The sequence below is a fragment of the Schistosoma haematobium genome, chromosome 3, assembly GCF_000699445.3.
Source record: "Schistosoma haematobium chromosome 3, whole genome shotgun sequence".
Lineage (NCBI taxonomy): Eukaryota > Metazoa > Platyhelminthes > Trematoda > Strigeidida > Schistosomatidae > Schistosoma > Schistosoma haematobium.
In genome coordinates this window covers 1,370,246-1,382,391 of record NC_067198.1, presented here as the reverse complement: position 1 = coordinate 1,382,391, position 12,146 = coordinate 1,370,246, and the positions used below count along the sequence as shown (strand labels likewise).

General features: G+C 35.0%; 1 protein-coding gene across 1 annotated transcript in view; it reads left to right on the top strand.

The window, feature by feature from the left end:
- Nucleotides 1-5,154, top strand: part of GAS2L1_1 (Growth arrest-specific 2 like) — a 52,102-nt gene extending 46,948 nt beyond the window's left edge. The window contains exons 4-5 of the mRNA XM_051212738.1: nucleotides 61-359; nucleotides 2,010-5,154. Coding sequence (XP_051068649.1) covers nucleotides 61-359; nucleotides 2,010-3,272 — 1,562 coding nt within the window. The 3' untranslated portion in view covers nucleotides 3,273-5,154. The remainder of the gene's footprint in view (nucleotides 1-60; nucleotides 360-2,009) is intronic.
- The last annotated feature ends 6,992 nt before the right edge of the window (nucleotides 5,155-12,146 follow it).

The following is a 12,146-nucleotide window of genomic DNA, read 5'->3' as shown; positions in this document are numbered from 1 at the left end:
AGAAATACTTCACATCACTAAAACGTATCTCTTCTAATTTCTTTCTTTCTTTGATTATAGTAGGATCATGTAAATTAAATTCAATGAATCAGAATTCCAAATTGAATGAAGATAAAACTCAGAACATGGTAGAATGTAAATTGAATGTAGTAAAAACACGTACATCATCTGTAACTAAGGAGAAACAATCACATAGAGATAATGATCACCATGATGATGATAATGATACTTCGGATGGGAAAGTACAATTGAATCATAAAATTGATTCAGAATTTATGAAATCAATGAAAAATGTGAATGAAAATCAAACTCATCTAAAAAAATCTTTAGAAGAATCAAAAGGTCTTACTAAATCGCAAGTAAGTAGTATAAAACGTATTCGATAAATATTTCCAATATGGATTAAGTTTTAGTAGTTAAAATCATGAATTAATTGAAGTTTGACTATAATGAAAAATCTGGATAGCCGTTTCATTGTATTGTAGGGCTCAGCAGTAGTGTGCATCTGCGATACCGCATCGGGAGATTTGAACTCACGACTTATCGATTCTCATACGCGAACGCTTAAACGCTAGACTACTAAACCTGCCGTTATCCAACGGTGTTAATGTGTAACTTCAACCAATCCACGAAATTGAGAGATACATCCAATATTGTTTTCAGTATGTTAATATCTCACAACTGACCCGTTTCAACTCCATTGGTTACGGCTTCTCGCTAGAACTTCAGATAATACCTCGTGAAACCAGTCACTTGTGAGTATATGTTGATTAAAATTTAGTAATAAATTGAATATTCGTCAAGACTATAGTTTATAGACGAAGCAATCAAATTTAGGATAAGAGGTCTTAGATTTTGATACGAAATTGATTCATCCATTTGGGTGAGTAGCATTTCGGCATTTTAGCTGATATCAGTTCATAATGAAAACTGTAAATCTAGTTCTTAACCCTAACCTAACCATCAAGTGTAAATCATAATTCTAATTCCTTGTATTAATAGACTGTTAACTTTTGGATGTGAATTTTATCGATAGTGAGTGTATGTTATGACTTGTTACTTTGTGCCCTATCGATATGTATATAAAGTAATGTTACCATGAATTACAGAACAGTGTCTTATAGACCGGGCCAATGACTCATAAACCCATACGATCAGTCTAGAATCCTTATCGGTTCTCCTTCCTGCTTAGACATGCCTATTATGTCCAGGATACGAATCTCAGCCTCCGTGATACTAATCATATATTTCAAACATATTGGGTTTATATACAAACCAAACAGACCACATTTTAGCATAAAATAGTTCTCGCCAAATGTGGTTGTGAATGTGGGAGACTGTAATTAATAGACTAGTTATAACTCAAGAATCGTAAATCATATCATTATAATCTATGGATCAAAATAAAGCGTATAATTAGAGGAACATAGATATGCATAATGTAGTTACTGAACAGTTACACAATAGGACTATATATATACTATCAATCCACAGATAGATCCCATCAGTTACCATCCACTATTCTCATCAGGATATAACCGTGACGATGCCACAGGTGTTTGGAGTCTGACAACGCTTTAACCAGTAATACCTTCTACTATGCATCGTACCCACCAAGTAAAATCAAATGTCGGAATCGGGGAGGTTCGAAGATATATTTGATAGGCTATCAATATATCGTGAATCGACTGATCTAAACTGGCTAGAGATTGCAGAGGATGTCGAGCACAACGTTCCCACTCATGATCTGGTGCGGATGCATGGCCGAGCGTCTTCAGCTAGGTGAGTCCATTAAAACTAATGTGGTCAGCATCCAATGTCGAAGAGTTACAGAGCTATTGATATTGAGGATTTATTTACCGCTACAGCAATGTATATATTTGAAGAGTCTTATATTTCAACGAAACATCAATTTTAATCCTCTTTGATTTTCATTGGTTCACTAAATGATAAATAATAAATGATTTAATAACTTACACATATTTTCTCTCTTTTCTATTTTATAACAGTTTTTCTCTGAACTCAATTTAACTTCATTGAATAATGATAATGATAATGTTGATGATGGCGACTTGAATTGTTCTACACATTTTCCACGATTTATTATCGCTGATCAATATATGAAAGATCCGACCAATTCATCAACTGATGTTGAAGAAACTAGTTTCAATGATAATCTTACAAAAGATTGGTCAAATGAAAGTTTTGATAAGATACAGTCATTACGTAATGGCATTACTACTAGTAATACTACTGCTACCACCACCACTACTACTACTACTACTACTACTACTACTACTAGCAATAGTAATAGTAATATTAAGGATATTAATAGTGATTCTAAAACAGATCAGAATAGTTTGATTAGAAAACCATTCAATACTAGTGATAAACTACTTAAACAAAAATCAACTATTACTATCATAAGAAATGAATTAGATAAATCTAATATGAAACCATATATTGTAAATAGACCATGTTTCCCGAATACTACTACTCCTACTGCTACCACTACTCCTACAAGTAGTAGTAGTAGTACTACTTATTACATTAATAGTAGACATTATAATTCTATACAACATCAGAACCCAATAGAGAATAGATTACATAATAATCAAAATTTATCCAAATCATTAAATTCATTAAACATAAATTGTAAACAATCAATTGATAGAAAGAATTCAAGACCAGTTGAAAGGATTTCAGTTTTGCCTATCATCAATGATACTACTACTAATAATAATAGTAGTAAAAGTAATAATAATAAATTTACTAGGAATAGTTATACTACTCATAATCATCGAATACAATCAATAAAAAGTCATCATGTAACAGAAAGAAAATCTACAATGCAACAATTGAAATCATCACCGTTACATCATGATAATCATCATCATCATCATCAGAGTAGAAATCACCAAAATCAAAGTAGAAGTAAATCAGCTAATATGTTTAATCGTAAATTATCATCTACATCTACATCAGCGTCAGCAGCTGCAGCAACAGCAGTAGCATCGTCGTCGTCGTCATCATCATCATGTAAACAAGTCAATCATCAATTAATCAATAAACCAGTACAAATTGTATATACATCAGGAGAGAATAAAAGACATCCAGATGATTATGTAATAGATGATCATTTATATCAATCGAATCATTCTAAACAAATTAATCCATTCATTTCTATAAATAGTAAATTGAGACATGGCTCATTAATACCTATATCAACAAGATCTTATTCAAGTTCTCGCATTCCATTGAAACAATATTAATTGATTATTATTATGATGATGATTGAAAGTGCCTCATTTTGTTTGTTTTTGATTAAGATCATGAATCAATTGATGTTAGATCATTATTGAAAACCTGGAACCATTGGATAGCCATTCTGGACTGATCAGATGACGAAGAACTGGTCATTCAGTGCTTTCAGGCTTACAATAGTGATCAATTGATCAATTGATTGATGATCTTAATCAATCCCTATAATTTTTGTTGTTGCTATGCCTACGTAATCTCTTTTCATATTGGAGATTATTTTCTTCTCTTCTTTTTTGATAAAGGAGAACTAAAACACTTTTTTTCAAATTACATCATTCATTTATTATCAAGCATTCTGTGGTCAGATTTGAAGTCTTTCATTGAAAAGAAAAGCAAAACTAATTTGAAATTCATCATCTTTTTATCATCATGTCCATTCTCTTTTTATTATCATGATGATACTACTATTAAACAGTTTAAGTAGTATCTTTAATTAATGCCGTTTTTCGAGAGAAAAACTCGTTTGTAGTGCTTTAATCAATCACATTACAATGACTCATAATGATTACCATCTAGTAAACTATACTAGAATGATAAGAGTTAGTTATATTGGTTGCACACATCTTCTATACAATCTATATATAGTTACACATACACACAATGCAATATGAATCAATTGTAATCTGATTAATGAGTCAAGACATATGAATTCAATGATAGATTGTTTAGTAGTTGGATTGATGACTTGATTGAAACTAGACCATCTGGAAGTACTAGATAGTCATTTCATTCTAGTATGGTATTCCTCAACAGGATGAAATAACCATCTGTTACTTTCATGTTTTTCATGATAGTCTAACTTCAATTGACTTATCCATTCACTTAGTAAAATTACTAATAATATCCACACACAAATAAATCCGTCTCGGATCGATTTTTTACTTCCCATGTTTGTTTCTATGACAACGAATGGTCAATTATTTAATTTGAAGTATAATCACACTTTCTTTGTTGTTGTTGTTGTCGTCTTTTATCTCACTCATTTTCTCCCTTTTTTTCTTTTTTTTACAAGATTGTTATCGATTATTTCAATGGTTCTCCTTTATTTTTTTTTTTTTCTCGTTCTAATTGTTTATCATCTTGAATTTCTATTGGTTAGTGTTTTTATTTCTTTTATAAGATCTCATTCTATTCTGTGCTGTACTGTACTGTACTGTTTATGTTTTGTTTTATTTTATTTTTCATTTTATAAGTAAAACATTAGTATAGATGATATTGTTGATGATTCATTTGTGAATAGAGTTGAAGGATGATGATAACGTTCTGAATGATTAGTTCCATTTTGAATACAGTGGTCTTGAGTGCTGTTATAGATATGAGGGCGGCTATCACTTCACGGTTGCCCAAACCGTGGAAGCGTTCTTCTGGAGGTACCTGAAAGAGAAATTGGATTAGGCGTGGTCTTAGTGACCTGAGAGCGTGACCACAATGCCTAAGGAAGAACTGCTTGAAGTCAGTCACACACGACTTTTGTGTGAGTAGTTTTCGCGTTAGCTCCATACTTGTTGAGAACTTTCCACTAGAGATAAATATCCGTGGGATAAGGTGAGGTGTGCATTTTCAGGATGGACCAATTCTAACCCCACCCCTACTTGTGGGAAGGCAGCATCGCTGTGATGATGGTTTATGTATTTATTTACTTTAAGACATAGATATTGGCACAAGGAGGCACTAAATAGATATCCGCCACACAATTCTCATTTGATATGTATGAGGGCTGTGATACTACCCGGGTGCCCAAACCGAAGCAGGTGGTTATCTTAGGGGCCACTCCCCGAGCCTTCGACCTGAAGGTCTGGTCCACAAGTCAGTGAAGCACCGTAAGGCCACGAGAAGGCAGTGAGTAGGACTTCCCTGGCAGAGGCTATATACGCGTGACCATGTGAGAGCATTTCGAGAGGGAGAACGGACTCTCCCCACTCTCGGCCATACCAGGGCATTTGGGGGCTGAAGGAAACACATTACTGCTGTTACACCCCTGTGCAGTCAACAGTACGACTTCACCCTCGGATCTTGAGTTTGTTGCTCTTGGTCTTACAGTTCTTCAGCAGACCTGTCTGGCATGGTAGAATCTTGAGGAACGATTGTTCCAGCTAGTGTAGCTCGGTTGGTTCATCACGATAGGCAAGTCCGAACACCACGTGAAGGTAGAAACAACGGTCGTGTTCCATTTGTAATGGCTATGGTAGTTCTATGGTTGATACTTCAATCGAATTCTAATCAGTTTCAGTTGACATGTATATCATCTTCTATATGGACATTGTGTCAGAGGTTTCTATGATAAAGATAGAATGCGGTTAACAATGTTGTCCAAGATGTGTGTTTTGTTGTATTTGAGACTTGTCAGTTGAATGCATCAAAATCATATTACAAAGCAAACTGAAATTCATACCTGATGCACAAGCGAGTGGTTATCTGGCATCGGTAACTAAGTGGATAACTCCGAGATGTAACAACACTCCCTAATGAGTTTAGAATGAGACGAAAACGGTCATTCTGGATCAAACTGTCAGTCACATTTTATTTATCACATACAAAGTTCTGAATACTGATATTCCTATATAAAAATGGTAAAGGGGTATCGGTTGTCTGTAATTTGTAGGAAATTCATGGAGACTTGACTATTTGGTGAACCGTTAAATCAGGATTACGTAGTCTGTCTAAGAAGCACATTGAGATTCAACTGATCGAACAATTCCGCTAATTGATCTGAATCTTTCGGAGTAAATAGTTAGAGAGATTGGCTTCAAGGAAATCGAACAATCACATTGCCTGCTGAGTTGTGTTGATCTGTAAATGTTCTTTCTGAATCACGATGCTTTCAATGATCATCAGTGTAAGCAAATAACAAGAAATTCAAGATGAAGTTGATGGAGTTTTGTTCTCTGAGTTGGATGGTTTGATCGTGGATTGTTCATCATTCTTCTGGACGACATCATCAGCAGCACAAACTTCGGGTAGAAGTGAAGTGTTCTTCTCCAATACTACTGATTTCCACTAGACGAAAACTTACATTCACGATCACATTTTCAGGGTGTGTGAGTATTGAAAAAGTGTCAAGGATATTCTATTTATTTCATTCGGTGAACTCTAACTGACCTCTTAGACTGACAAGCATTACACATCGAGGTGTCTGACAAAACTCCATTAGTTCTTATGAAGTGATTCAGACAGAGAATGAGAATGGGTATCTACGTGAAATATTATGTGAATGGTTGCTTGATATCATGATTCAAATGACCATTGAGAAACGTCAGCTCGGTCTAGAACTAGCAGCCTTCTTATACAGTAGTTTATTTTTATTTAAACACATTATTATTGGTACAAAGGGGCACCGAATACATATGCACCACAAAAGTCACTTGATTTGTATGTGGGCCATACCCCGGAGCCTTCAACCGAGAGGTCAGATCCACAAGTCAGTGGAGCGAGTTTAGGAGATGCAGTCAGTCCCATGGTAACCAGTGACCAACAATTGGTTCATACCTCACTCGTTCCATTAGGATCCTTGAACCTATGTGGACCATTTGTTCGGAATCAGGGTTTTGCAACTGCCCTAGGTGGATCCTTCACATCCATCAAGCTGATTAATGCTCCGGACATTTGCTTTTCTTCCTCTCAATTTCGTAAACAACACCGCCACTTCTAGAAGGCAGTGAGTAGGACTTCCGTGGCAGTGGTTGTATGCACGTGACCATGTGAGAGCGTTTTGGGAGGGAGAGCTGACTTTCCTCACTCTCGACCTCATCAGGTCATCAGATAACTTAATAAATCTCGCGCCAAAATCCGAGATCTGTTATCTCACATCTGATTGGTTTGTCTATAAATGATTGTCTTGATGAACTAATTAATAATAATATTATTCTTAGAAAACAAGCTCAACAGAATAGAGTTTAAAGGAGAATAGTAAAGTTTGAAAGTGAAATGTTTAAATAATATGAAAACGGAAGATCTTCAGAATGATAAGTAATAAGTGTAGCATTTACACTACTGAAGATTAAGTTTAGCCTGGAAATCTCAATGTTTAAATCGAACATATCTCATCTTGATCCATCAACTCTTGCATTACATAATATAGCCTATCTGAATGAATGGTCAATATCTAGGCAATATGATATAGATTACTAATTCTTTTCTCGTTATTGAGTTTGACATGTATTGTGGTTCCACACTAAGTTACTATCTCACAACAGACCCGGTAGAACTCCGCTGATCACTGTTTCTCACTAGAACTCCAGGAATTACTTCTTGAAGCCAGTCACTAGTCAGCATATGATGATTAAAATGAGAGAGAGGTTTTGTGTATATTATAATAATCCAATAGTTGAATTCACAAGTCAATTAAATATAGACCATCATAGAAAACGTAGAAGCACTGGATGGCCGTTTCATCATAGTATGAAACTCCTCAGCATGGAGGATCGATCTAGGGAGTTAGAAAACCCTAATTCCAAACCAATCGTGCACATGGGCTCCAGGATCCTGAAGGAACAAATACCATATGAACTAATCGTTGGTCATTGTCTACCATGGGATAGTATATGTTGACGTCGCTGCATTGCTTTGTGGATTAGAAGTTTAAGTTGAAGTCTCCGTGTGTAGCCCCTTTAGAAAATCACCTGCTTCGGTTTAGGCACTCAGGCAGTTTCCCAGCCCTCATATAAATCTAATGATTTATGTGACGCATATTTATTTGATGCGCTTAAATAAAATAAAATGAAAATGGAACATTCATTACCTAGTTTGTGCTCGTTCGACACTATCTAACACGTCCATCAATCACAAAGTGAAAGGAAAACTGTAGTCTTCATGTATTGAGATATTTTTGTAAGCAATTCGAGCCATTGGTTTGAACTGAATTCGCTGGATTTATTGACCTTGATGAATTACTGTTGAGTAATCTTTTCATCCATTATGATTGGTGCTTAGATTTTCATAAGAAAATCAGGACAAAACCAGTGATACTCAAGTTTCAACGCCTTCCTAACAGATGATAGCTCCTTGTGAAGACTATTCACATATAGGACAATAAACACTTTCTTCGAAATTACATTATTAAGCATGTGATAAGTATTTATTGCCGTTACCAGTGGAGTTCAACTAGGTCTGTTGTGAGATAGATATCAACTCACTGAAGACAATGGTGTACGGTGGCGCAATTTCGTGGATTGGTTGAAGCTAGATATTAACACCGATAGGTGCCAGCCGGCTCAATGTTCTAGTTGGTTAAGCGCGTGGCGCGAGACTGATAGCTCCTGGCTTCGAGCCTCGCGTGGTGAGGGATCGTGAATGCGCACTGCTGAGGAGTCCCACAATAGGACGGAACGGCCTTCGACTGCTTCCAGGTTTTCCATGGTGGTCTAGCTTCAATTAACTCATGATTTCAATCAGTGAAATTGTTAATTGAGTAAATTCTCTAGTTTGTTATTCATTACCAAATCCATAATTTACAAATTAACTTCGTGCAAAACTTAGATAAGTTTAGACATATAACAGTCTAGATACCATCACTCCTTGTTGAATATTAAAGTCTTTTGTTCGATCTTTGATGCTATCATATGTGTACACTGTGGAGGAGCTTGAATGCTATGACAAGACATCTACTCCTTTATTTATAATCCTCAACAGTTATGTTGCGCAAACTATATTGTTTCACTATTTACTTACATGTGCTATTAAGCGGTTCATTCTCTTCACTCAACATCAGCTAATAAGCACAAACAATCTTCATGGTATTGTGGAGTTGTGTATCTAGGTAATTATTGCTGAATCCAAGTTGTTTATTTTTAGCTTTAAACAGGTTTTCTGTTCAAATTAGTTGGCACCTTGACAACTAATTACAAATATTCTTCATGAATATCATTCTATGAATAGTCGACAGGGATGTGATGATTGAATGACATTAGTTATGTCTTGTATAAATAAACTCATTCATGTGTTGAATGGAATGACAGAGAAACTGTATCACCACTTTTTGTTATTATTATGAATTGGTATTTCATTTCTCTAACTTTATCATTGTCTTGACTTGACTTATGTTACACTACTGATTGTTTAGTGTTGGGTGGACTTTAAATGGACATTCCCTATTGGCCATTATTTATTTCACACGTTAAATATTGTACAGATGTTGTTTTCTATTTTATGGTACGATGTGGTTTGTTTGATTGATATATAAACAGAGTATGTTTGAAATATAACGATTCATAACTCAGAAGCTGAGACTTGTGTTCTGGACTCAACTGGCTGAGCTAAACAGTGAAGCAGGGCCAATCGGTATTCTAGGTCGTTCGTACATGTTTTACGTGTCATTGATCCGGTCGATAAATACGCTGCTATCGAAATCTGCAGTCACAAGACACAACAAGTTAGTTGGAGCATTATGAAAATCTTAACACTTTCCATAATTCATTTGATATTGTTGTTTTACTTGTATCGTCTCATTGATGTTTAGGATTGTAATTGGCATATGTGCATCCTGTGTGTATTGCTTCGATAATGCCTTAATTCATAAGCATTATAAGCAAAGATGGATAGTGGCTAGAAGTGGAATCCACGACTCGAATTTCATCTTATTTGGGACTTGTTAGTTGGATGTACCTACATCTTAGACTTGTTGATGTTCACTCTAAGACTCGAACCCAGTCAATTATATTACTTTTTCGTACTAGAAATGTGATGAAACAAGGGTTTGTTCCTATCGAATTGATAAATTTTAAAATGAACACTTACAAACAATCATACGCAGTTTTATTCATGAATGATGAAATTCGATTCTCCATAAATTCCCATTCCGATAATAATAATAATAATAATAATCATATACTCACTAGTGACTAGATTCAACATGGATCTTCTAAATTTCTAATGAGAAGCCGTAATTAATAGAGTCAAACCCGTGTGCGGTATGAGACGGTTATCAACCTCAAACAATACATGAAAGATTGTTCAAGATCAAGAATCCATTGAAATTAGGCATAAACACCGTTGGATGCAATCGAGTCCAATGGACCAGAGATGAAGTGTTCCAGTCCGTTCATTGTGCAATCAATGATGCACACTGTTGAGGATTATACATGCAAGAATTGACGACATGTATATTATCAATAACAAGCAATCAGAAATGATCAAATTGGAGTCAGATATCAGGCCGTGATCTTGAGTAACCCTTCATACTACTAATAATAATCATATGCTCACTAGTGACTAGTTTCAAGATAGATTTTTGTAGAGTTCTAGTACATAACCGTGACCGATGGAGTCTAATCCGTATGCGAGGATGTCAGACAGTTATCCATCTCACACAATAGATGAAAAGTTGAGCAAAATGTTGAATCGATCGAAGTTAGATATTGACACCATAGGATACCACCGGCTCAATGGCCAAGAATTTAAGCGTTGGTTCATGAGATACAAGTTCCTGAGTTGGGTTTCCATGTCTGCATCCATAGATGAGCACTTCTGAAATGTTTCACACTAGGACAAGTCTGCCGTTCAATACTTCCGGGTTTCTAATAGTGGTGTAGTTAAGTATGATTCACAGATTCAATTGTTAAAATTCAGAGAATATTATTATGATCTGTATAGACGAAAATACTTTGGAAGTAATGTATATCTATTAAACAATGCTTGGCTTGAAAAAGTATGTATGTACGTGTATACGTTCTCACTTCACGATAATAATTGAACCACTAATATTTCTCAAATGAACTTTAAGCTACACATATATATATATCGTGGATGCGCACTGCTGAGGAGTCCCGCAATAGGACGAAGCAGCCTTCCACTGCTTCCAGGTTTTTCATGGTGGTCTAGCTTCAATTGATTGATGATTTCAATTATTGAAATTACTGAAATCTCCACAAAACCCGTTCTGATAATATGTATATGTACCGTTATATCTAGGAATTGAACTGCGTACAACACAACCACTCGAACGTTTGAATCCTTTATGTTATAAAGTAGAAAACAAAAGACGAGTAGGATGGTATCTTATTCTAAACAGTGTTAAATATGGTACAAAACACTCGGGTATTTATAGTACAGGTTGCAATAAATAAAAATATCTAAAAAGTGTTTTTCAATATTCAATATGCATTCGATCTATATACCACATGGATTCATGTACACCTAACATAAATTGAGAATAATACACACATCATTATTCTGTAAGTGTCATTAATCCATTATAATAAATGTATTGCTTTGAGGGTAGACCAGCAAACTTAAACATGGTTATATTCATATATAGGAAGAGTATTTATTACCATAACAATAAAAATGATATAAAAGTTTCTAACATTATTGTACCTGGATCCTGGAGAATAAATGAAAGGTAAAAAATAAAAAATAAATCAGTTTATCCTTACTTACTTACGCCTGTTACTCCCAATCGAGGATAGGTTGCTAATCAGCATTCTGCAACCCACTCTGTCCTGAGCCTTTCTTTCTAGTTCTATCTAATGGTTGTTCATTGTTCTCGTGTTTATCTCCATTTCTCAGTGTAATGTGTTCTTTGGTCTTCTTATTCTTCTTCTTTGGTCTTGAGGATTCCATGTGAGGGCTTGCCTTGTGATGCAGTTGGATGCTTTCTTCAATGTGTGTCCTATGCACTTCCAGCGCTTCTTCCGAATTTCTTCCTCTACTGGAATCTGGCTTGTTTTTTTCCCATAATAGGTTGTTACTACTAGTGTCTGATTAGTTTATCCTATTTACATAATATAAATAATAATAGTAGTATTTTCATCTAAAATAATCAAATCAAAGGTCAAATTGATCATATTAAGTCAATAAATAAAATAATAATATACAATCGAAAATCAATA